The sequence below is a fragment of the Leopardus geoffroyi genome, chromosome E3 (assembly GCF_018350155.1).
Source record: "Leopardus geoffroyi isolate Oge1 chromosome E3, O.geoffroyi_Oge1_pat1.0, whole genome shotgun sequence".
Lineage (NCBI taxonomy): Eukaryota > Metazoa > Chordata > Mammalia > Carnivora > Felidae > Leopardus > Leopardus geoffroyi.
Genome location: NC_059340.1, coordinates 12,734,616 through 12,762,503, shown reverse-complemented (window position 1 = coordinate 12,762,503; position 27,888 = coordinate 12,734,616). Strand labels below are relative to the sequence as shown.

The following is a 27,888-nucleotide window of genomic DNA, read 5'->3' as shown; positions in this document are numbered from 1 at the left end:
CTAAGTGCTATCAAGGGAAAATTATTTGCTTTTCTAGTAGATCAATAAGTAGCTAATAAGGTCAGAGACGAGAAATGAACGATCAATAAAATGGGGAAGGCACTGTAACCGGTTACTGCTTTTAGCCATATCCTTTGTTCCTGTCTAGAGAAGGCATTCACAGAAAGAAGGAACAACTAACTGTGTTGCTTGTTTTTTTAAGTTTATTTATTTTGAGAAGGACAGCCAGAGTGGGGGAGGGGAAGAAAGGGAAGGAGACAGGGAGAATCCCAAGCAGACTCTGCACTGCCCGCACAGAGCCCCATGTGGGGCTCCCACAAGATCATGACCTGAGCCGAAACCCAGAGTCAGACCCTTAACTGACTGAGCCACCCAGGCGCCCCATGTGTTGCTTGATTTCTTGCTTTCATATACACACATACACTTGCACACATACTTCATTTCACTGAGCTTAAGATTGTGGGACTATTATTAATGGACCAAGATCTTCCTTCATAACACTAGAAGGACACAGCAGATCACCCATGGAGAAAACCCTGCTCTGGACAGTTCTATCCGCAACTGTAGTTACCAGGTTTTCACTGGTTTACCCAAAGTCAATACCCAGAGTTAGGGAAACAAGGGCTTCAGCTCTCCCTCCCCTCACTCCTCAGGAGTGTCTTAGTGTCTTAATCAGCAGGGACATGATCTAGAAGTCTCCGCTTCAAACTGCCGCACTATCACAAAATGTCTGATCTACGTGAAGAGGTGAAGGGAAATGCTGCATGCTGAGGGAGCTACAGAAAGTTCCCCTGGTGCCTCATGAATTTTTGAAGCTGTCTCATAAATCAGTTCAACCAAGATCACTTAACTTGGTCTTGTTACAAATCCTGCTGCCACAGTGGACAGTATCTGAAATTGTAATTTTAAAATGTAAAAGGAAAAGGGAGAGTAGGAGGGGCCTTCTACAAAAGCTGGGGGTGGAGAGCTGACAATGACAATGACAATCCTGGAGGTCCTGAATATACAGTGTAGGACGCCCGCCTAGGGAGTCAAAGAAGACAGGGAGCTCATCTGAGAGTGAACAAAATGGTTTGCTGCAGAACATTCTTGTTTCTTTCACTCACACCCACAGGAATAAAACTGAGGTGCTCTAAGAACAGCTTAGACCACCCCTCCTGGCAAATCTAGAGAGCTGATCCACCCCCTGACATCTCCACCACAGCAAGTCTAGGGATCAGGACTACAGACTTTCTTATGTTAATCCCCTCTCTAAACTGTGAGGTTCCCAGGGACAGAGGCCATTTTATTTATGCCCTATGCACCTAGCTCAGTGCATGACCACATGGATGCGGTATATAAATCTTCCTTTAATGTTTGCTTAGAAGAGGCAATGCTTTGGAGGAAAGAACAGGGCCCCTCTGCAATTCAGCTGTCTTTTCCTGGCAAAAAAGAGTGTGAGATCTACATCCTAAAGCAGTGATTCTCACAATAGATTCCTCGATCACCAGGAGTGGCATTACCTGGCAACATGTAAAGCAAAATCTTGCTCCCCCAGCCACACCCCCACCCCCACCCCCACCCCCACTGAATCAGAAACCAGGGGTGAGGTCCAGCAATCTGCATTTCAATAAACTCTCCAGGTAATTCTGATGTTCAATGAAGTTTGAGAATCACTGTCAGTTTCTGCCTAAAGACATATGCTATACCTTCCTAACCACCCCTCAGAAGTCAGACAACTAAAGAGAACTCTGAACAATTTTTAGATGTTGGAAATAAAAGTTTACATATTAACTAACCATGAGCAGTGTTTTCTGTGACTGTTAACTGCATATGCCATGCTGGTTCAGGGATGTTTACTAATCTATGCCTTTCAACTCAAAGCACAGACCTACATATTTTACCAATGAAAATGCAAAAGTCAGGCCAACAGCTAAAACAGTAGGAAAAAAATCCTTTTTACACACTGGACACATTAAGAAATTAATGTTACACGCAGTGACAAGAAGGTCAGACTCCTTAGGCAGAATGGAGGTCATTCTTCATGCATCTCCAATTGAAACAACTAAAAGACATTCGGGAAAGTCTTCATTCCTTCTGTACATGGTTAGGCAGTCTTAAGAATTCCAGGTTATCTGTTAGCATTTCTAAAAGACACATTTAGGGGCACCTGGGTGGCTCAATCAGTTAAGTGGCCCATTCCTGATTTCGGCTCAAGTCACGATCTCACAGTTCATTAGATCGAGCCCTGCGTTGGACCCCACACTGAACATGGAGCCTGCTTGGGATTTTCCCTCTCCTTCTCTCTCTCTCTGCCCCTCCCCTACCTCTCTCTCTCTCTCAAACTTTAAAAAAAAAATTTCTTAAACCCACATTTAGACATGTGGGTAAGGACATTCAGAATGTTTAAAGAAGAGGTTTTCACATGGTGACACCAATGAGCCTAATTACCCTGTTGCTACTCTGTAAAAACCTTATACACCAGTCTGAAAAAATTCTGTGCCCTAAATGGAGTCTGTTTTGGAGGGAAAGAAGCCCAGCTCAGACACTGTTGGCAGCTGTTGACAAAGTATGGCATAACTAAGGAAACCAACCTGGGGAAGGGTCTCTCAGTCTCTTGACCTTTCCCTAAGAGGGGTGACCCAGACAAGAAGATCAAAGGTCCAACTGGCCCTCTGCGGCTGCCAAAGTGCACACCAGTCAGCACAGATTTTTAGAAGCCTCAAGTCTGTCTGAATGGCAAAACTAAACTTGTTCTTGGGATTGGAGAAAGTATACGGAAATGCAAACCTTCACACTTGATCTGACAGATGCTTGTGCTTCACTATCCACAGATCTGTTATAATGTCAGGGCCAGCAATTTTAAAATTGTTGTTGGCTTGGGTAATAACACATTTTCATCTAGGGCCTATAAGGCAAAATGCCAGAAAGGGTCTCTTCCTATTTGTAGAATGCAAACAAGCAAACCTTGAGAGTCAAGGAGGCCTCTTCTTTTGTAAGCCTGCTCATAATGCAGAAGCTGCTGGCAGAGAAACCACACTTAAATTATGGTTTTTAAAAAAAAGAAGTCTTAGCACTGTCTAATTTCCATACCTAATTTCAAAATATTCAAAATTAGGGTAATTTTGGTCAAAACATGTTAGTTTTATTCCACCGGTGGGAAAAAATGATTTTAAAATGTTTCATTTAAAATGAAGCAGGATCTTAAGGCATGACAAAATATTATCAAAAAGCAGGTTCTTTAAGGTATGACAAAATATTATAAAAATTACATCGCGCCTATTAATCTCTGCTATCAATCTAGTTTTACAAGAATAGATTTTTTAATGTAATGCTAATTTGCCCAGTGAAATACCTTGGTTAATATATTTCTTAGGGGAGGGGGTATGTTTATTTGTTTTTGAAAGAGAAAGAGAGAGTGCACGCACCCCTGAGAGGTGGGGTGGAGGAGCAGAGAGAAGGGGACAGAGAGTATCCAAAGCAGGCTCTGTGCTTATAGCAGACAGTGTGATACGGGGCTTGAACCCACCAACCGTGAGATCATGACCCAAGTCGACTTCAGACACTTAACTGACTGAGTCACCCAGGTGCCCTTTGTTTTTAAAAATGAGTATTAAAAAGGACAATGTCTGGGGGCACCTAGGTGGCTCAGTAAGTTAAGCTCAGTCGGTTAAGCGTTCCACTTCAGCTCAGGCCGTGATCTCATGGTTCGTGGGTTCAAGCCCCGCATCAGACTCTCTGCCGTCGGCTTTTGATGTTGTCAAAAGCCAAGAAAAGTGCTGCTTTGGATCCTCTATCCCCCCCCCTCTCTCTCTCTCTCTCAAAAAATAGACATTAAAAAAGAAAAAAAAGTACAATGTTTGGTTGGATCTGACTCAAGTGTCATCAAATTCATCCAAATCAGGACCTGACCCTAATCAAATATCAGAGCAGGATTTTGCAAACTGTTAACGTGTACTTTGCTTTATATCTCATAAGCTAAAATAAGCTGAAAAATAACATAATATGGTACTACATCCATACTGTCAACTCACAAATATTAGATTGTTTCTTTGTTAATGTATTTAAATTGGCCAAAGAAATAATATATGCATATGACAAAACACAGGCTACCACCTTCTCTCCCATGGATACCCACTTCTGGAAGTGCTTAAAATGTACCCAGAATGCACCCAAAATTTTTGTGCTTTATAAAAAAAGTATATGTTTTAAACCCCGTTTATTTCCAAAGACATTTGTCTTTTTGCAAGGCAAGAAAAAGTAATTTTATCTCTCCCTGCCATACCTATACTGAAACTAGAAATAGTGAGGACAGCTTATTAAGTAATGAATTTCAATCTACTTTCAACTTTGAGGGTCAGCACTGCAACTATAATTACCTCTTTTAGATAGCTCCTGTCCACTGAACACCCAAATACAGAACAACAAAGGTCAACTGTACCACTTAGGAAAACCTAATGACTTTAATGAGCATTCTGATCATTTGTTCCTCTAATGCAGTTTTCCATACACATGGCTGGGCATCAAAATCACCTGGACAACTTTCAAATATTAAAGACTCCCCATCTTTATTTCATTTAACCAGAATCTCCAGGAGTTGAGACCCAGAAAGCAGGGCTTGCTTTCAATGGACAAATTTCAGAACGGCTACTTGGCAGCAAGGAATAAAAGAGCAGCAAACAACAGTTTCACAGAAGTGTTCCTGCGGCAATCGCTCCTCAGTGTAAGGAAGCCATCACCAAAAATGAAACTGTTTTAAAAGGAGACACCTAAGTGGCAGGAGAAAACATCTGAAAGGTGAAATAAAGACCTAGTGCTGTCCATGAAACTCAGAAAATCTCCCTGCCAAATAGTATAAAAACCAGAGTTGTGGTTCTCAAACTTTAGTGGTCATCAGAACCACCTTGAAGGCTTATTAAAGTGGGGAGTGGGGGCAAAAATGAGCATTTCCTGTAAGTTCCCAGGTGCTACTGCTGGTCTGGTAAACACAGCTTGCAGAACCCCAGGACTGGAGCAATGAGGAGCAAATACGATCTGCGGCAACGCCAGCTTTGTCACTAACTAGCTGCACAACTCTGAGCAAGTCCCAAGTCCTCTAAGTTTTGCCTTTTTCTTCTTTTGAGCTCCTGCACCAGAGCATCTCCTCTGACGCCAACACTCTCTGGGTCTGTGAGATACAAATTCCAGTTGGATTAGCACATGAAATTGCAAGAATCTTCAGGGGTGAAAGGTTCCAGTCCCTGTGACAAGCAATGAATTATATTAACAGCCAGAAATAACACATGCACACGCACACACACACTCACACACACACAGGCAGCACGAGTCTTTTTTTTTTTTATTTTGATGTTGTCAAAAGCCAAGAAAAGTGCTGCTAACGCATATGGCCAAAGGAATAAAATTACCCCCTTTTCTTTTATTTCTATAATCCCATGTCTGTACAAAAAAGCATGAGTTAAATTTCCCCTTAGCACCGAGGACCTCAATTATTCACCAAAAACTTCCTGTGGCTTTACCCCCAAAAGGGAGAAATGAGCTGCTAAATTTATTGAACGTCAAAAATACACCAAGCACATCCTGTTGTTCATCAAGTCTCCACAACTGTATGAAATAAATATCTCCATTTTTCAGATGAAGAAACGGAGGCTCGTGAGCTTAATTTAAGTAACTCACTCATGACAGCACAAATCATTACTGGCACAGTCAAGGTTTGTATTAGGGTTTATACAACTCCAAGCCTCTCACTTTTTTCATGGTACAATGATTTTCCCATCATTTCCATCTACCACATCCCTTTAAAATGTCACAAGGAAAAAAAATACCTTTCTATGTTAAAGTGAGGAGGATTCTGATGTTTTTAAACTAACTTTGAGGGAGATCATCTTCAAAAAAAAAGGTCCATCGGGCAGGGCATTCCCCACCAAACTCTTGAATGGCAGAAGTTCCAGGGTATCATTATAAGACTGTTGTATGTAAATTTTCACCCAAGCCTGGAATATTATTCTTAGCTCACTTTGCACAGCACAAACTTCCTTTAATAAGTGGGTTGTTGGAGGATGCAGACCAAAAGAAGATAAAGAAACCATCCCCCACTCCTCACCTACAACACAACCCAGACTGATATCTATCATGACCCTTTAAAATGGTCACATTCAGAGCTGTATCAGCTGATCCCAGGAAATATTTCTCCATCTCTCCTTTTAGGAAAAGTTGAACACATATCCCAATCCACTACAAAAATAACAGATAAGAACCAAGTAGAAAGACATAAGGAATCAAGAAATGCTATTTTTAATGTTTGCACGCTACTGAACTGCATACGTAATGGCCCATACATGTTAGCACTTCCCAACCTTCTATTCATTCAGGTCTCCAATTACATCAGCACTGTAGGATACTTCACATGCCTTTATTTCATAGCCCTATTGGAAGTGTGGCCTTAAATATGAGAAGTTTTTAAAATGACAGGTGTTTCTATAACAACTCTTCACTGCAAAGAGCAGCCAAGAAAAGTGTCCTCTAAAGACGTGGTTCTTTCTCTTCCATCCCCCTCTCTCAACCATGCTAAAAATTGTTTGTTCTCTCTATAGACCTGGAATAAGCACAAGACTCTGCAATACTCTGCCTTTCCCCTGGAAGCAGTTTTCTACAGGTCAGAAGGTGGTTTCCAGGTGGACTAGGGGTGACTGGCAATGCCACTGCCCTCCCTGAGGCACATCCACATGGCTGCTGTCACCACTGGCCTGGTCCTCAGCTAGATGGCACACTGGGTCACCGCAGGGAGTTAATGAGGCCAAGGTGAGGCGTCAGAACCACACAGGGGTCAGTTACTTGGCCCAGATCCAGGGTTACAAACTTCATTTCTAACCTCAGCCTGAAAAATGCTGGCTGTAATGGAGGGGAAAAAAAAAAAAAAATCCATCCTCCTATAGGAAAAATACTTCCAGCCTTGGATCCCACTTGAGAGCAATCATTCATAGAGCATCATTAATCCTATCCCAGAGCATCTGCTATATGTGTGGCACTCAGTGAAAGCAATAATAGCCTCTCTTTATTAATCAACTTACTAAGTGACCAACATTGAACTTTCAACCAATATTTATCGAGTACCTACTGTGTGTCATGCTTTGTTGTCTGAGCTATGGATGCAAGAGTAAACAGGAAAAAAAGTCTCTCCCCTCAAATAGCTTCCAATTCAGTAAAGAGAAAACAATGAGTTCATATGATAAAAAATTAATAGAAGTAAAGCAGAGTAGGCATTACAGAATAACTGAATACAGGAAGGAACTATTTGTACACACATTCAGGGAAAGTCTCTCTGAGGAGGTGACTTTCTGGCAAGCACTTAAGTGGATACCTGACATTTACTATAAGAAATCTTTAGGATAGCCCCATGGGCAGCCCCATGTATTTTACAGATAGGGCCCAAGGGCTCAAGGTAGTTAAAAGACTTGCCCAAGTTTATGAACATCATGCCCAAGTCACACCTGTTTTGAGAATCAGTAAGAGGAAACCTCACTAAAGTGGACCAGGGATTCAGGAAGGGGAGGCTGGCAGGGTGGGCCATACCACTCCATGTCAATTACAGAAGGAATTGTCAATTACAGGCTCCAACAGAGAAAGAGGTACAGAACATATTGCATCTCCTATAAGAAAGTGACCACCTCTCAACCAATGAGAAACCATCAAAACCCTGAACTCTTGGTTTTCTCCAAGGGACTTTCCTTTAAAACAACACCTCCCAATTCCTTCCTTCTTCTCCATAAAATAACATTTCTCTCTGTAGGACTTACCTATGGGCTTGCCATAGCCTGCTTGTCCTGAATTACAATTCTCTTGTTCCTGAATAAACCCATTTTTGCTGATAAAATAGCTTTTATTTTTAACGTTAACACCTCACAATGCATCATGCCCTTTCCGCCACCCAAAAGTATCAAGACACAAGCCTTCACCTCCAGTGCAAGGTGTATGAAATCCAGGGGTGCTCAAGAGGACTCTTTCAGGTACAAAAAGAAATTCAGATCATCTATGTGTACTTATTCTTTTGTCTCCATTAAACTTCTATTTTTGTGTTAGCTTTATATGTATAAATATATATACAAATACACACATTCATATGTAAATATATACACAAATATATATATATGTATATAAATATCTATACAATTTAGAAGTGAACAAATATAAAAAGAACTATTACTGGGGCACCTGGGTGGCTCAGTCGGTTAAGCGTCCAACTTTGACTCAGGTTATGAGCTCGCAGTTCATGAGTTTGAGCCCCACATCAGGTTCTGTGCTGACAGCTCAGAGCCTGGAGCCTGCTTCAGATTCTGTGTCTCCCTCTCTCTCTGCCCCTCTCCCACTCATACTCTGTCTCTGTCTTTGTCTCTCTCTCTTTCTCTCAAAAATAAATAAAAACATTTAAAAAATATTTTAAGAACTATTACTGATAGAGGCACAACAATCATAAATTTCAGGATCACTACAGTAGAGAGTAGATGCCAAAGAAATAAACATGGTCCCTCTTCCCAAGGACAGAATATTTTGTTCTGCAAATATATTTTGTTCTGCCTATATTCTGTGAACATAATTATACAGTTCAACATACAAAATGAAATAAAATAGACCATACAGGTGAATCCAAGGTGTGGCTCACTATGGAGCTAAAACATTTTCCTCTAGTGCCTCATTCAACCAACATGCAGACCTCCAGCGCTAGGACCTCACGCACTGATGATTACACAGCCTGTTCCCCTGACAGGGAAACCTGTTTACTCCACACTAAAGGGAATCCACCAATTCATTTCAAATTGGTCACCAGACAGCAGCTGTCAACTGGTAATAACTTTTGGTCACTCCCTACCCAGGCTGTTTAATACACATGTAAACATAAGTTTCATAAATTGTTCAAATGTGTATTTACTCAAAACACCATTATGGGTCCATCAGACTGTTACAGGCTATCAGCTAAATAATATGCATTTTTTAAAAGGCTTGGCAGCTTAATACATATTTTTACTGCTCACATAACTCAAAAACAGCCTCAGAGTAAAACGTTTAATTTGACACATAAATAGTCCATTATATGGCCTAATCCTCTTTTGTGTTTTCAAAAAGGGAAGAAAGTGCCAGGGTATTTCAATGTGATAGGAGGAGCACAGCAAAGGAGAGGGGAAAAAAATAGTCACGCACAGCTGTTGATCTTACTTTAGGGCCAGGCTCAACGGGGTTGGTAAATAAAGGAGTATTTGAAAAGAAAGGGTATCTGGTTATCAGAGGCATTTAGGTTGATCTTTAAAAAAAAAAAAAAAAAAAGGAAGGAAGGAAGGAAGGAAGGAAGGAAGGAAGGAAGGAAGGAAGGAAGGAAGAAGAAAGAAAGAAAGAAAGAAAGAAAGAAAGAAAGAAAGAAAGAAAGAAAGAAAGAAAGAAAGAAAAAGCCTTTATTTGGATAGTCTCCTGGATATTAACCCTCAAACTACCTAGTTATCATTTACTTGCAACTACAAATTGACCTGGTAGACTGGTGTTCCTTAAAGTAGGGGCCTGTAACCATAGAAGAACTCTTATTAAGATCTATAACTTATCTATAAACCTACACACCTTTCTTAAGTTCTCAAAGGCAAATGTGCAATTCACATCTTCTTTAATATGACCAAGAGCTTCTTAGTAGTTCCCTAATAAGTGAGTTAGAAGGTTCGTGAAATCCATTTTGATAAATTAAAATCAGCAAGTTGCCAGAGTATGCAAAGAACTAGAAACTGGGTGTCCCAAGTACTCAGGCTACTCTACGATGCTGCCAAGTACTGGCACACTCACACACCAACACTACAACTCTCAAAGCTCACACTGTACTCTAGAAGTCACTGTAACATCAGTGCTGTCTCGAGTCAATCATAGTTTGTAATACTACTATTCTTATACTATATTTTCAATTATAAACTACTATCAGTTCAGTTTTACCATTAGAAATTTGATTTGTTAGGGGGGCACCTGGGTGGTTCAGTAGGTTGAGCATCCCACTTCGGCTCAGGTCATGATCTCATGGTTTGTGGGTTCAAGCCCCGTGTCGAGCTCTGTGCTGACAGCTCAGAGCCTGGAGCCTGTTTCAGATTCTGTGTCTCCCTCTCTCTCTGCCTCTCTCCCGCTTGTGGTCTCTCTCTCTCACTCTCTCTCAAAAATAAACATTAAAAAATTTAAAAAAAAAATTTTGATTTGTTGAAGATAATCTGGTTAATCTCACAATGTGGAGATACCGTAAGTAGATACATATACAGCTAAAGTAGATATATATATACATAACAAGCCCACCTCCAAAAAAATTACTTGTACAGTAAATCTTCATTTGTGGTTTTATGGTCTTGCTATCTACTATCAAGACAAGTCCAATAAAATTACATTTTTAAGCTTATGGGATACTGCTTTATAAAATAAAAAGTACATATGGCTCATACTAATATTTGCTGATACTGATGCTGAATGGGAAGGGTGATATAAGGAATTTCTGCCCTACCTAACTGGGTTGAGTTCAAACACCTGAGAACCAGTACTCCAGACGAGTTAATTCTTCACCTTTTCTGAGTCAGCCATTTCTGAGACTCTTCCAAAAGCTATGATGTTCTTTACAGAATAATACATGCAGGCATTAAAATTTGCATACGGGGACATGTGTATTAATTCTTAAGCCATTACAAACCCAAATTTCATGTGCCAAGACAATCTTGTACTCTTATTTCTCTATGATAAATATTTTCAAAACAATAGATCTTTTACAGTTTCCCAAATATATAAAGGTTAATACTGAATGTTTTTGAAACTGTTTATGAATTCCTGAAATTCTGCAAATATCTCCTCATTCTTAAACACTATCCTCGAGGCCCTTAACCCAATGTTAAGAACCCCCATTCTAGATTTCATTCCGTTTTCATCATCCTTTCAATATCGCCTCAGAAGACTATACTTATTATTTCTTGATGCATGTCAGGATTTGTAAGTATTTTCGGACACAGTGGCACTTGTTTCTTTCCACTACTGAATCTTTCTCCGAAACCCCAGGGTAAAGGTTTTACCCCAGAGAAGAAAATGTCCTATTCTAAAGGTCCTCCATTCCAGTACCTGTGGTCCCTTTACTGTGAATCCACAGATCTTTAGAGTATTATTGCCTTCTGTGTTCACATCCCTTCACACTTGAGAAACTTACCGTCTCCCAAGGAAATCCATTTCATTTTTTCACAACACTATGAGAAAAGTATTTCTTATATTGATCTGAAATCTGTCTTCCTATAACCTACCTCCAGCAGTCTTTGTTCTCACCCCAAGTTTCCATACACGAGGTCTAATACACCTCTTTTGCTGAAGACAGCCTCTTGAATATTTGAAAACAGAGGACACAGCCTCCCTTGTTCTCTTCTGCCCACTCAGCCTTCACGCTTTCAGGCCTGCCTCACCATCCTGATCATTTTCTCTGAATATTATCACTGTATCTGGGTCTGAACTCAACACTCCAAGACTCTTTTAACAACAGACTGAAAGGCCTAAACCCTTTCTTTGAATGCTTCCACCAGTACAGCCTCATTTTGTGAATTCAACCTCTGCTAGAAACTTCTGTGTCAAAACTCTCTGATCTCAGAAAACAAAGCACTATCCTTGGGTCTGGTTTCCCAACTATATTCAGCTCTAATCCTCAGAACTTTCTATAGTCAACAACTTGCCTACCTGGACATCTTCTAAAATTAGAAAACAGCCAAGCAAAAAGTGGGGGAGAAGCGAACTCATTCTAAATTCCCTACGGTAGAGAGGTGGCAAACTGGAGGGAACAGAATTATGATCCACTTTCAATTTTCCCTGTATTTCAAAATGAGCAGGTTCCTATCCAATAAATGCAGTCAGAGAATCTTCCAGAACTGGGCCTAGGAGGAAGGGTAGGCTTTAGACAGAGAAAAAGACAGGTCATTTCATACCCCAGAATGCTTTGAGCAGAGGTGCAAAGGTGAGGAAACCTCTGGCACCTTACAGGGATAGGAGTCAATCACTCTGGCTTAAGCAAAAGGTCCACATGGTGTTGCCTGAGGGAGTAAGGCTGGAAAGCAGGCTGGGGTCACAGCACAGAAACCCTTAAAAGCCAGGCTACTGAGTCCCGCTTTCATCCTAGAAGCAGTGGGGAGCCACTAAAGTTTTAAAGCAGGGAAGTAACATGATGAAAGCTATATTTTAGAGATAGTACAGGCCTCTATACACACCAGGCATTTAATCAATGATGCTGACCGGACATATAGATTCAAACTGCCAGGAAAGAAGCATCTTGTGACCTAAAACTTACAGAAAACCCACTTCCCTAGTGAAATCCACCTCAGCAACAACTCACACTTTATCTTTTGAATTTAATTAAGTACAGAGAAAGAAAAGGAAACAAAGAATGAAACTCAGACAAACTAATATTGCCTGTAATGTCCAAGATTCCCTCATTCCCCTCCTGAATCAAAATGCATATTTTACTGTAAGCTAAAAGTGATATAGAGGCATTAAATATTTACTCTTCCCATTTGCTATTATTTTTTGCTAGTTACTCGGCTGTAACAGTCATTAACATGCTGAAAAGGAACTTGATGTAAATTCATCACTGGTCTGGGAATACTGCTGTTCTGATGTACTGACTGCAAGCTACGTCCGGCTCAGAGGCACCATTTCCCTACAGGCAGGGCCAAATGTCTAGTTCACTCACAATTTACAAATGATTATTTTTCTAATTAATCATTCATCAAAAAACATAAATGGCAACAGGGTGTGAAGACAGCACTAGCGAAAAACAGAAGGGGGCATGGATCCATCAATCCCTCCATCGCAGCTCTGAGCCAGGGCCGAAAGCCTTGTCCCTAATAAGGGCCACAACAGAGTCATCAGGGAAGGCTCCTTTGGTCTGATGGCGCCGCCATTTCAGAGAAGGGCTTGACCCTATCCTAGATTACGACAACCCCCCCAGGTACTCTAGATGGGGTTGCTCACTTCCCATATAGACCATTACAACAGCCTCCTCACTAGTCTCTCCTTTCTCCAGTTGCTCTGCCAACACCCCAATCACCTCCCCATGCCTCCATCTCCCCAAGACACAGAGTTATAAAACGCTTCTCCTCAAAGAGTATCTTTATCATGTCATTAGGACCTATGAGGCTATTTCCAGTCTCAAGATGTCCGACTCTTACAACTTGAAAGGGCTTTAAATATCCCCTGGTCCATGGCCCTTCTTTTTAGCTGGGGAAATGGAGACCTAGGGAGGTTCCAACACGTCACCATCATCTGCTGAACATGACCTGAGGACTCTTTAAGCACAGGCTTTGTTTTTTTTATGGAGAAGTCTTCTCCCCTCTGCCTCTGTATCAAGTAACAGAACTGCAATAGCTGAGTAACTGCAGCATGGCTACTACCTACAAGAAGGCAGACATATGCCAGATCTACCCACCTTTGAAAAGACCATCTAAGTTTTAAATACATAAGCCCTATTTCTGAAGAAGCTGTACTAAATACCAAAGAAGCTAGTATTAGTACTAAGTTATATTTCGAAGAGGATGTAGACACCCAATGTTTTCCCTGCCACTAGGATTAATCAGCAAGATCCTGTTCTGCAGAGAAGCCAAAATGATCCTAGTTCAAGTCAACCTGGAAGGCTGACTGCTAACAAAAAAAGTAAAGGAATAGTTCTTACCAGATCTTAACATTAAAACCCATTTTCATGAGGCCTTATAGTCATTAAGTTTGGGACAGTGTGCCAGGCAAGGAAGTACTGGGCTCGAATCATGAGACTGAAGTGTTAATCCCAGCCATATAAAACAGAACAGCTGCTGTTCAGTCTCTCCATCTGTACATTGGGGGTATCCTTCCCACCTACAGAGAAACACCATAAGGAAACAACATCCTCAGGAAGTATAAAGTTATCCAAATGTAGGATACAAATAATGGAAGATGACCCAAACCATTTAGCACCATGGTAACTACATAATGATTAGATACTACATAACAATTAGAGTTCACACCTACTGCTTACTATGTGCTAGGCACCATGCAAAGCACATTACATGCATTAACTCATCTAAACCTCACAAAATTGGACACAGATACTATTATCTACAACTCACAGATGGAGAAACCAAGGCACAGTGGTTCATTAAACTGCCCAAGTTTACATATCTAGTAAATGGAAGAGCAAGGATTTGAACCCAGACATTCTGACTCACTGCCAGCACTCTTAATCACCAAGGTCTCCCTCCTTATCACTTAGTACCTGGGGTAGTAAAAAAAAAAAGAAAAACAGGAGATGTTTATCAAATAATTACACGAAGTTATACAGAGTATATCTTCTAGATATTTGAATTCTATGAGGAACAACAGGATTCTGGAACACACAAGATAAGGGAGAAGAACAATTTCCTCGTTTGACAGATGACAACGGTGGGTGGGAGTATTGAGGTGATCTGCCTAAGATCATTCCCAGAAACCACAGCCTAAGTCTTACAATAACCCAGACCAACATTCTGCATTGGTCCAGCAGTATTACCTTAACAAGAATGATTAACCAGTACTGGTGAGGCTCATTCCAAACACCTGATCAAGCTTGAAACGGGCCATCCTAACCTTCACAGATGCCCTGTTCTCATGGAACCACTCTCACTGGTAAGATTGTCAAATGGTGCAACCACTATGGAAAACAGCTTGGAGATTTCTGGAAAAAAATTAAAATAGATGTGCCATATGATCCAGCAATCCACCCGAAAGAATTGAAAGTACGGATTCAAAGAGATATTTGCACACCCATATTCATAGGAGCACTATTCACAAGAGCCAAGAGGCAGAAGCAACCCAAATATCCACGAAAAGATGAATGGATAAACAAAATGAGCTATATACCTGCAAGGGAAAAGTATTCAGCCTTAAAAAGGAAAAAATCCTGTCACATGCTACAACGTGGATGAAACTTATTGAGGACATAATGCTAAGTGAAATAAGTCAGTAATAAAAAAACAAATATTATGATTCCATCTAGCTGAGGATCTAAGGTAGTCAAATTCATAGACATGGAAGGTAGAATCGGGGTTTCTGGGAGTAGGGAGAGGGAGAAAGGGGAAGTTGTTGTTTAAGGAGTGTAGAGTTTCAGATCCGCAAGATGAAAAAGTCCTGGAGATCTGTCTCACAACAATGTGGCTACACTTAACACTACTGAACTATACACTTTAAAACAGTTAAGCTGGAAATGTAATGTGCTTTTTACCACAGTTAAAAAAAAAAAACATAATAAAAGAAAAGCACAATGACAAAAAAAAACAGAGAGAGAGAAACAGAGAGACAGGTCTGAGATTAGTCACCTTAAGGAGTTGTTTAAAGTAGGTTCATACCAGACTTTATTTGAACTCAAACTGAATCAGATAGTATACTGGCCATGTGGACTATATACACTAAAACAAATGCTATAATGCTCAGAAGCCAACTCTGAAAAACCCCTTCATATACAACTCTACTTAGGTATTCACAAATGAATCAAAAACTGACTTGATCAATGCATCTCTTCTGAAGAACGACTACTAAGAATTTCTACTTAGTGTAAAGCAGTGTGCCTGAACCCACTTCATTCTGAGAATAACACACATGTGCAATTTTATTTTTTCAACATAACAGAAAAAAAGATGATTGATATCCCGAAACATATCTGACTAAAACATGTGATATTTATGTTAAAAACAAAAAAACAAAAAAAACACAATGTTAAAAGGAAAAAAAGAAACTGGTTTAATCAAGAAAAGGTAAGTGACTTCATTCAAGGGTCCTTATGTGTCATAAAAATAAAAGTATTTTCTCATATCTCTAAATTCATCCAACTAAGGGAACTTAACCATCTCATCCAGTTAAAATACAAACAAAAACAAAAATACCTGCCTCATAAGAGAGGATGGATATAACCAAAATTTGTTTCTCCTCCCCCGAATAAATTATTACTAAGAAAAGATATATAATAACATATTTTACAAATCGCATAAGGTAGAATTGCAAACCTACACACACAGTTCTCTCTTTTCAGATTTCTTCCAAATTTAGACCATTCCCAAAAGTATTTTTTATTCCTTAAACCTATCAATCTGGAAGGTAAATTTTAACACAAGCAGAGTTACTCTTTCACATTTGAAATTTCTGCAAAACAACCTATCAGGTAGCACACACCACTCATTTTCCATGAAAGCAAAACACATTTAAAAAACGTAATAGCTAAGATTACTGAACACTTCATTCTAAGTACCTTATATACATATTAACTAAATTTAATTCTCAGACCTACCTTCTACGGTAAGGCCTGCAATCCCCATTTTACTAGTAAAATAACTGAGGTGCAGAGCTATGTGCAGCTTGGCTAAGCCTGGATGGGAACCATGGCAGACAAGTTTTGTAATTTATGCTATTTACCACTCTGCAAAGCTATCTCCCACGAAACATCAAAAAAAAAAGAAAGAAAGAAAGAAAGAAAGAAAGAAAGAAAGAAAGAAAGAAAGAAACTGACATATCTCTAGAGAACCAAAAAGAAACTGTGAATGTCAAACATTCTGGCCTTGGGTCAATCATAACCTCTCTAGCTTTGTTTTTCTTGTTGTGAAATAGGTATAATACCTCCAATGCCTGATAATACAGCCGGCTGCACAGTGACAAAAACAAGCAAAACTATACACATACGCTTCACTACGGCGACAGCGTGGCCAAATACTCTCCCCTGATACCTCCCTTTTCCACTTCTCATCTAAAGACAGGCTTTCCTTTGCCAAATAAACTTTCCCATCCCCACAAAAGTAATTGACGACAGCAAAATGTGCAGCGTTATTGGCAAAAGCTAAACAGAAGGAGTCAGCATCTCTCTTGTAAGCTGTGTCCCTGTCTGAAATATAATACAGTGGGCAGGTTGTTTCTTTGAAATAGATGGATCTATGGTTTGAGGGCAACACAGAGTGTAAATCTGTCTCCGTGAATGGCTCACGCCATGTCTTTCTCGTTTTGTGTGCTATTGTGTGCTATCTGGCAATATATCTGTCACAGTTCCACTTCCTCCCTTCCACGGGAACAAAAGTTGAGAGAGATTGGAAATACAACCCCAGGCACAGCCTTATAAAGGCAGCAATTGAGTTTCTGAAAACTCCAAGCCAACTTCGGGCAAAGCACCAGTTCAGCTTGTCTGTACACGAGGCAATCTGGTTAGGTAATAACCCCATTTTGTCACCTTTTTTGTTCACCTTGCAATGGAAATCATATCAGAGAAACAACCAATTACCATAAAATTATTTGAAAAAGGACAACTTGATGCTGAGACCCAAATAAAATATAAATTGCACTTTTGCACACATTGGTTCCATCTACAACACGCAAAAGCCGCTTCAAGAGGCTGTGGACAGCGGAGGGATAATTCTTGGTTCCCCTTGAAACATTCTGTGCAGCCTCAGGGGAGGATGGAAATGCCAGCAGTACTATTCTCTGTCTCCACTCTAGTCTGGCTCCACAGGCCTGGCTTCCTCCAAGAATCGCCTGCACACAGACTGAGAAGGGGAGAGCCCCTTCCCCCTTCTTATAACTGCCCTAAAGAATACTGGCCTCCAGATTCGCTCTTCCAGATTTCAGAGGTCAGTCTGAGAACTTAGAAGAGTACTACAAAATCACTGTCCTTTGGCTGTAAGCATTTTGAAAGCAATTTATCAATATCACTGCCAGCCTCACCCCCAAGAGCTGCCCAGGGTCTCAGAGAAGGCTCTCCCAGAGAATTGACAAAGATCCCCAGGTGTAAATCACTAATTCCAAAATTCAGCACAGAATCTCAGACCATTTGAAAGCTACTCTTATCAAACCCACCATTCATGCTCAAAGCTACATGACTTGCAAATGGTCCTGCTTCTAAGTTCCCTTTCAGTACTTACAACCTAGGCAAAGAATGTAATTTAACAACTATAAAATTAATAACAGCTGGTCAAGTACATTTAACCCTAGAGGAGTAAACAATGTAGGCAATGTCTCCCCAAAAACAAATTTCCCCAGGAAGGCTATAAGGGCATTCGAAAACAGGGGTGCCTGGGTGGCTCAGTCGGTTAAGCAGCCGACTTCAGCTCAGGTCATGATCTCACAGCTTTTGAGTTCGAGCCCCGCGTCAGGCTCTGTGATGACGTCTCAGAGCCCAGAGCCTGCTTCGGATTCTGGGTCTCCCTCTCTTTCTGACCCTCCCCTACTCACACTCTGTGTCTCTCGCTCTTTCTCAAAAATAAATAAACGTTAAAAAAAAAAAAAATTTTTAAGACTCTGTCTTTAAAAAAAAAATAGTTGAAAACAACCAAAATAAAAATCAGCTGTTCTGAGAAACATAATTCTAAACTAGATTCAATCACCACCTGAGTGTTACCCCTTCCCTAAACCATAACCCATCTCAATTGCTCCTTTAGCTCATGTGGGCCTCTGGCTGAGGACAAGACACAGTCCTTTTTCTTGACTCTTAAAACAGCTTTCTCTTTCTACCTCTACATGAAACAGTCGATAATGCACTATGACTTAGCAGAGGCTAGGTTGATGCTAGGTCTAGTTAAGTGCTCTGGTTTTACAATAACACACAAATGACCAATTTTCAAACAATCATAATATAGTAAAAAAATACTCAGCATGAACTTTAATAACACAGCTTAGCTTTCCTTTGAAGACTCAGAAGACTGCACAACTTAAGAGTTGGATTCATTGCTGGAAATAACCAGTTATCACTAGTAGTCAAGGCAGAATGACAGGCAGCCTGGAGACCTGTGAGGGACCACTAACTTAACTGGGGGACCAGATACTCTGGGCTTTGGGCTCCTTGTATTTATAAAGAGTGATATTCAGAGACCATGTAAACTTTTCCAGCTCTGACAGCCTATGCATCTTCTGAAGCCCTTATATGAAAAAAAGCTCCATTTAGTAAGATGTCCAAATACACCAGATTTTCTCTCTAGGGGAATTTTCTATCAGTTCACAATTCTCAAGGAATCTCTATAAACAGACATCAAAACTATCAACGGTGATTTTTTTCTTATTAAAACCAACAGTGAGAAGTTGTGTATTCCTGAAAAGCATCTACACATGAAAACCAATGGACTTGCTTCTCCTTTCCAAGTAAAAATCTGCTGCCATATACAAAGCACAGTAAGAAAATAGTTTCGCAATCAGCAAAACTAAAAGGCAACAGACAGAATGGGAGAAGATATTTGCAAATGACATATCACATAAAGGGTTAGTATCCAAAATCTATAAAGAACTTATCAAACTCAACACCCAAAAACCAAATAATCCAGTGAAGAAATGGGCAAAAGACATGAATAGACACTTCTCCACGGAAGACATCCAGATGCCCAACCGACACACGAAAAAATGCTCAACGTCACTCATCATCAGGGAAATACAAATCAACCACAATGAGATACCACCTTACACCTGTCAGAATGGTGAACATTAACAACTCATGCAACAACAGATGTCGGCGAGGATGCAGACAAAGAGGATCTCTTTTGCATTGTTGGCGGGAATGCAAGCTGGTGCAGCCACTCTGGAAAACAGTTATGGAGGTTCCTCAAAAAACTAAAAATAGAACTACCTTACGACCCAGCAATTGCACTACTAGGCATTTATCCATGGGATTCAGGTGTGCTGTTTCGAAGGGACACAGGCACCCCTATGTTTATAGTAGCACTATCAACAATAACCAAAGTATGGAAAGAGCCCAAATGTCCATCGATAGATGAATGGATAAAGAAAATGTGGTATATATACACAATGGAGTATTACTCGGCAATCAAAAAGAATGAAATCTTGCCATTTGCAACTACGTGGATGGAACTGGAGGGTATTATGCTAAGTGAAATTAGTCAGAGAAAGACAAAAATCATATGACTTCACTCATATGAGGACGTTAAGAGACAAAACAGATGAACAAAGGGGAAGGGAAACAAAAATAATATAAAAACAGGGAGGGGGACAAAACAGAAGAGACTCATAAATATGGAGAACAAACAGAGGGTTATTGGAGGAGGTGTGGGAGGGGGATGGGCTAGATGGGTAAGGGGCATTAAGGAATCTACTCCTGAAATCACTGTTGCACTATATGCTAAGTTGGATGTAAATTTTAAAAAATAAATAAATAAAAGAAAATACTTTCGGAATTAACAACTTGGACCTAAAAAATAAAAGTCAAAGTCAACCCAGTGAAAAAAATAGACAAAGAAATGAGATTCTCACAGAATACTGAAAGAAATCATCCTTCATTTTCCTCCAAAATGGGTTTATGGCTACAGAAACACATAAAGATCTTACCAATCTAATATGTAGATCCTAACACTTATTTAAGTCAAGATACCTTGACACAGCTGACTTCAACCAAATTGTAAAGTATGAGACCTCACCTTTTTATCTTCACCCAGATTACTTCAGATCGAGGCCTAAAAAATTACGAGAGGGGCACCTGGGTGGCTCAGTCGGTTGAGTGGCCGACTTCGGCTCAGGTCATGATCTCGCAGTCCTGAGTTGAAGCCCCACATCGGGCTCTGTGCTGACAGCTCGGAGCCTGCAGTCTGCTTCAGATTCTGTGTCTCCCTCTCTCTGGCCCTCCCCCGTTCATGCTATGTCTCTCTCTGTCTCAAAAATAAATAAACATTAAAAAAAAAAAAATTACGAGAAGGCTCTGGATTCAGTTTAGATTCTGGTTATTTCTAGAAACATCTGCATTTTCAAAACAGGAAACCAGAATATAACCTTCCCTCAACAACTCTCTACATGCATAAAGAACATAAGGAAAGTGATCTCAAGGAAGGGGAGAGAGTCTGTCCAGAGATGCTAGTAGCATCCCAGGATGTGGGCTTAGATTTCTCTAAAAGCCACCCTAGATAATCCCAGAGTCATACTTAAGGGTGAAAACTAGTTTCTTTGATTTCCCTATGCTTTACTTCCCTTCTGATGCTGGAGAGTAAAGTTCACATGGATGTTACTGAAAATACCTTATTTTTAGAATGTGATAGCATCCTTCAGAATAACTGGAGATATTTCAGAACACTGAAAAATTAGGTCCCGGCGTGGCTGACTCAATTTCTCAGGTATGCAGGTTTTAGCCTCCAGTTCAGTCTTCCTATCCATCTCTAGTTCACCAACATACCTTCCCCCGATGAGAGAACAGTATGCAAAAATATGAAATAAAAATTACAAATATTTACTCCTCCAACTCTTAAAGATCTGCCAAGATGATGCCAATCCTCTGAGATGTGAACATATATGCATACAAATATACATATCACGTGGCTGTGGGTGCAAGAGTCAAATATTAACCAAAACGCCACCCTGGGAAGTGATCAAAGTACAAGATTCTGCCAGAAGGAGAAAGACAGTCATCCTAGAGAGATTTAAGTATCTAGATGAAATCGTTAAAAGTCTTAAGAAGTTTCACCAGTCCTAGGGGCAGAGGATACAGTTAGAAGGTTTTTTTTCACTTTTCTTTTTTTCTTTAGGTTTTGTTTTTGTTTTGTTTTTTTGTTTTGTTTTTAAAGCAACAATAAAAACAAACAGCAAACTTCAAGTTTCATTCCATTCTAAAAAGTTCTAACATCCAAACTGGCTTCACATCCAGGAAGCAGGCCACATACATAGAAAAGGTCAGCCTGACACTTGGACTACTTAAAACAGGTTAGAGCTACCAGAGACTTCTTATTAGATTTGGTTAGGCTCCCAGAACAGAGAAGCAAGGACTCCCTTCTGTCTTGTTGCAAAAGTGAAAGCATTATCAAGATCAAACTGTGGTCAGACCAGTTTCTCCTGTTAAAGTCCTATAACAGTGTCAACTGTCACTCACAGGGTTAAAAAACACTGAGACTAACATAAGAACAAACACAGCCAACTAAAATATGCAGAAGCCCAAATGTACAGGATGTCCTACACAATCATCGGAGTCTGTCCTCACAGACACCCTTTGACCTGACGCCCATTCTTGTCCCTCTCAGCTTCACCACAGAGAACTCAGTTCAGCTGCTCTTGCCAGAGCCAACTAACCTATGAGCAAAGAACTCAGCTAAAACAGCTTGCCCGCACCATACAACTGATCTCATGATGCCCTCCACTGTTGCCTGGCTCCTTTTTGCTCAATAAATAAACTGATTAAAATGGTACTATTCTAAGCCATGTCCCAGATACAATGGATGACCTCTGCGACTCTTTAAGTATGCCTTGGGTTCTCTATTTACAAAATAGGAATAAGACTGACTAATTCTATTTTGCCCTGGTGGCAAATGTATAAAATAATACTTTAAGCATGTTAAGAACATTTCATATTTAGGAAAAATATGAACTTACTTTGGTACTAAGAGCATCTATGAAGAAAAGTATGCTCTAACAAATCAAAACCACTAAATCCTTCTGACTTCAGACTTCTAGGCTTTCAACATGAGATTCTCATTCTTGGCATAATACTCCATATCAATCCCCTTTCTGCCTGAGGAGCATGTACTGGAATATGAACTGATGTCAAACAGTTGATGTGACTTCTGAGGTAACAAAGCCACATCAAATCCCAGTACACATCAGCTGGTGCAGTTAGCCTATAATTATAAGATCTTTCTACCTATGAGGAATGCAAACTATGGACAAAAACAACACAAATACAGTCTTATTCTGACCCAATATTAGGGCCAAATTCTTTTTTTTTTTTCTGATTTTAAGTTTTTGTCTTAATTCCAGTTATTAGTTAACAAATAGTGTTATGTTAGTTTCAGAGGTACAGTACAGTGATTCAACAATTCCATACGTCACCCAGTGCTCATCACAGGTGCGCCTCTTAATCCCTTTCACCTATTAACCTATCCCCTTACACTCTTACCCTCTGGTAACCATCAGTTTGTTCTCTATAGATCAGAGCCTGTTTCTTGATTCTCTTTTTCCCTTTGCTCATTTGTTTCTTAAATTCTAAATATGAGTAAAATCATATGGCTTGTCTTTCTCTGACATATTTTGCTTAGTATTGTACTCTTTAGCTCCATCCACATCATTGCAAATGGCAAGATCTCATTCTTTTTTGTGGCTGAATAATATTCCATTTTTATTAACACATCTTCTCTATTCACCAATCTATGGACACATGGGCTGTTTCCATATCTTGGCTATTGTAAATAATTCTGCAATAAACATAGGGGTGAATGTATCCCTTTGTTTTTGTTCTTTGGGTAAACACCCAGTAGTGTAATTGGATCATAGGATAGTTTTATTTTTTAACTTACTGAGGAAACTCCATACTGTTTTCCTCAGTGGCTGCACCAGTTTGCATTCCCACCAACTGTCCACATCCTTGATGACACTTACTGTTTCTTGTGTTGTTGATTCTAGCCATTCTGACAGGTGTGAGGTGATAGCTCATTGTGGTTTTCATTTGCATTTCCCTAATGGTAAGTGATGATGAACATCTTTCCATGTGTCTGTTAGCCATCTGTATGTCTTCTTTGGAGAAATCTCTGTTCAGCTCCCCATTTTTTAATTGCATTTTTGGGTGTTGAGTTTTAGAAGTTCTTTATATATTTTGGGCACTAACTCTTTATCAGATATGTCATTTGCAAATATCTTCTCCCATTCTGTAGGTTGCCTTTTAGTTTTGTTGACTGTTTCCTTTGCTTTTTTGAAGCTTTTTATTTTGATGCAGTCCCAATAGTTTATTTTTGCTTTTGTTTCCAAAATCTTAATGAGAGTCTTTCCTCTTGACACAAGCAACTTACAAGGACACACACTTGGCCGTGGACATTGGTAGAACTGGCTTCTGACTAAAAGTAAAGGAATCAGTCTGCCATGATTGCTCCTTAACAGGCTTCTGTATCTCCACTAGACCCCTAAATATATGGCAGAAAGCAGACCAAGTCTGTCTTCAGCTGCCAAAAATGACTGCCATAGGCACACCAATCCTAGATGCAGGGAATATGAGGTCAGGTGAGGAACACCGCTTCCTTTAATATAATCCCCAGCCAACCTGTCATTCCTTTTCTTTTCTTTTCTTACTGAAAGTGCCAGGAATAGGCCTGCCAGTTTCCTTTTTTAGTGCCACAATCTCCTGCCTTAACCAGACAGTCTCCTTCTGTGTCCCACTAAAGCACAGAATACACTCCCTGTTTCTAAAAACACGCATTCCTTCTGAGGATTTTTTTTTTTTTTAGTATCTACAGCTAGTAACAACAGAGAAACAGAAAATTGGGCAAAGGGCTCAAGCTGAATTCTCTAATGAAAGCATTTACCAACAATTTGATCTAGGAACCAACTCTAGAAACATGATGGGTTTGAATTCACTCACCATGAACTACAAACTGAAGTAACAGCCACTGAATGGTCACTCAATGGCTAACACGAGTTACTGGTAGTCCATGAACTCCCAGAAGTTTGCAGCATAGCTAGAACCCAAAAGTCACAACTGGCATTTAGCTGCCTTCTCCAGCAAAGAACTTTAATTCATGTGTCTGATCCTTGCAAAAGACAAACCAGAACCAAGAAAGAGAAGGAAATGCCAAGAGCTTATGAAGACTCTCAACTCTTAAGATAGGATGGGCATCTCCATCTCTGGGTCTCTGGGCTCCTGGCCAATGGACTATGCCACAACATCACTGGAAACCATTCAGGGAGTGAAGCCAGCTCCCAGCTGGGGCAATGAATATTTGTGGACTGCCTGAGGACAGGTAGCTTGTCCACTCCTTGACGTGTTCTATATGCTGTCCTTAGCTCAAGCCAGCCTTTCAGAGCTGCCTACACAGAACACGGGATCTTGACCCCTTATGGTCACTCCTTCCCCGAATCATGGTTTGTCATCATGTTATTAATCTGCATTGAGAGATGGTATAAAAACAATTATTTCACAAATAACTGCTGTGTGTTTTGAAAAGTACAGTTCAAGGCCCCATCCTCTCCACTGAGGAAATACCTTAGGAAAATTACAAATATTTCCTTCTTTATTCTGTTCCCTGAGAAAATAGGTATGTGGTCCACCTCTACATATTGCATAAGAACCTATCCTATATGTTTCTGCCCAATAGCCTCAACATGGTTTTATCCTATTTTCTCTATGCGTGTTTTCTCTTTGTCCCAATTTCCTCATCTTATCTTAATTCTGTCACATCGTATGTTTTTGTAAACCAGCTCAAAGCTTTTTCTGGAGGACACTGAAAATGAAATAAAAATAACAATAAAATACCATGGGGTGCCTAGGTGGCTCAGTTGGTTAAGCATCCAACTTCAGCTCAGATCATGATCTCACCGTTTCTGAGTTTGAGCCCCATACTGTGCTCTCTGATGTCAGCATGGTGCCAGCTTCAGATCCTCTGTCCCCCCTCTCTCTCTGCCCCTCCCCTGCTCGTGTGTGTGCCCTCTCTCAAAAATAAACATTTAAAAAAAAGACAATAAAATACCTAAGTAAGTAGTATTTTCGACACAAAATGCTGCCTCACCCAAATGAGCAGCTACCTTAAGGGACAGGGACAAATCTAATTGTCCTATAGGACCAATAGCATCTTCTAAACTTTAACCTATTCATGGCTACATCATTCATTATCATCAATCAAAATCCTGAGGTCCATCTCAAACTTACATGTTTGGAAACCAGGCTGCTAAATCCAAGGTGGTAATGACACCCTCCACCCCCTTTTGCCCTACCTCCAACCAACACAGAGCACCCAAAATTCAAGCATTCCGTTCATCCCTTTTTTAAATACCTAGTATCTTTGTAACAATACTACAAAACAGGCTAGTCAAATGTTATTACCCCATTCTACAGAAGAAACAGGCTTCTTAGTGATTTGTCCAAGGTTAATGAATGCTAGGACGAGGACTGTCCATTTATAATCTAGAATTTTTTTCCACCAGAATCCACTCACACACAGAGCCTTCCAGGGACCCATGCAGAGGATGGTAAAACTGAAGAACAAGTGGACCAAGAAATAGACAGTCACACATCTTAATTAATTAGGCTCTAGAGTTTAAGGGAAGACACTTGTCTGCAAACCTTTCTGCTAAAGGACTTAACAGCCACCAGACTTCCAGGATTCAGTACACTACCTAAAAAATAAATGTTCTTTCATCTTGGTCTGATCATGAATGATGTCAGATGTTTCCGGGGCCCTACAGGTTTTTCAATGCCAAAATATTCCTAACTTGAAGCCTCAAGCCATAGATAGTTCTCTCCAAATAGAAAGCTTAAAACTATCTTTCTTTTTCCTTTTTTTTTTAACTTTACTTATTTATTTTGAGAGAGAGAGAGAATGAGCTGGGGAGGGGCAGACAGAGAGAATCCCAAGCCGGCTCTGTTTTGTTTTGTTTTTTTTTGTTTTTTGTGGGTTTTTTTTTTTTGTAGGCACAGGTAGAAAGAAAAAAATTATCATTTCATTACTGGTTTTGCTTACAGAAGATGAACAGAGACACAACCTCAATTTCCATCTGATTTCCTGGGTTGAGTAAATGCACTTTTCTCCTTTATTTTATTCTTAAGTCTGTATTTATACTCCAAAGTTCAGCTGGTATCTCAAAAAGATAGAATCTAATTTTTTCCTACTACTACAAATTTAATGTTTGAGAAAAGATTCAGTTACTAGGAGCTCCAGGGGCCCAAGTATCAGAAAGCACAGAACTTTACAGCTGGACAGAAACTTGGTTATACCAGAAAGGAGTTAATGCACAGCCCATCCTCAATGATGCCCACACTGTGAATGAAAAGGTCATTTCCACTTCTGCCCTATTCAGGCTTGCCCACAAAGCTCTGAATTCCAGGATACAGTTTGGCCACAGACGGGTTTAGGGAAGGAGAGTATAGTAGTAGCCTCTCTGGTATAGAAGCTCCTAAGCCACCTGTTTAATAATATAAATCACAGCAAAGTCACCCAAGTAGAAACGTTTGGATCTATATACTTAAGAGCGTGGATTGACAACACCCATGTCCTACTGCTCACTAGGTTACCTCACTGAGAAAGCAGAAACCAGGTCTCTGTCTCTGAATCCTCAGATCTAGAACAAAGCACCTGGCATACAGATGGTGTTCAATAAATATTCAATAATTGAATGAATAAATTAACTTCACAGCCAACCAAAGAGTATAAAAACATTGAAGCAATTTCCTACTTCACACACACCACACATACCTACTTCATAAAAGGAAAAAATGATTTTTTTTTTTCAATTTTCTTTAAGGGGGAAAAAATGTCAGCTTTCAAGTTGCTTTTGAAGCCAGAGTTACCTTGTCCAACAAAATCTGCCTTTTACAAAATGTCTACATACCAAATAAAAAAGAGTCCAATTTAGCCTAATTTTAAATACCTACAAGATAAGCACATATTATTTATAATATTTAAGTATTAGAAAATGCCTAAATGTCAAGTAGAGAATTGGATAAATGGGCTATGATACATCCAAGAAATGGTACTCTATATAGATGTTAAAATTAAGTCTACGGAATCTTGAACACTCATGCCAAAATATTACAATACAATAAATAAAATGTCAGGTTTAGGGGCACCCGGCTAGATCAGTCGGAAGAGCAACTCTTGATTTCATGGTGGTGAGTTCAAGCCCCAGTCTGGGTGTAGAAATTACTTAAATAAAAAACTTTAAAAGTCAGGTTTAGGTACATCTACGTGTGTGTGTGTGTGTGTGTGTGTGTGTGTGTTTTAATTAAACTCTGAAGCCATGGGAATGGATACAACATAATGGGATGTATGTGCCCCCAAAATACTGGGAAGATAGATGCCAAAAAAGAAAAGTGATGAACTCTTGGTGGTAGGATTAGAGATACCATTTTTACTTTGTGCTTTTGGGTATTTTCCAGTTTTATCCAGCAAATACACATATATAGTGAGCTATCGTACACATCCAAAAAAGGGTATAAAACAT

The 27,888-nt window shown here is 39.9% G+C and overlaps 1 protein-coding gene across 6 annotated transcripts in view; it reads right to left on the bottom strand.

The window, feature by feature from the left end:
- The window catches only part of AUTS2 (activator of transcription and developmental regulator AUTS2), a 1,121,759-nt gene that overhangs the window by 1,027,575 nt on the left and 66,296 nt on the right, over positions 1-27,888 (bottom strand). Inside the window, exon 1 of one of the 6 annotated variants that reach the window (XM_045461465.1) lies at positions 20,997-21,035. The exons of the other annotated variants lie outside the window; for them this stretch is intronic. Coding sequence (XP_045317421.1) covers positions 20,997-21,020 — 24 coding nt within the window. The 5' untranslated portion in view covers positions 21,021-21,035. Of the gene's footprint in view, positions 1-20,996; positions 21,036-27,888 lie in introns of those variants that run through there. 6 annotated transcript variants of the gene reach the window in all.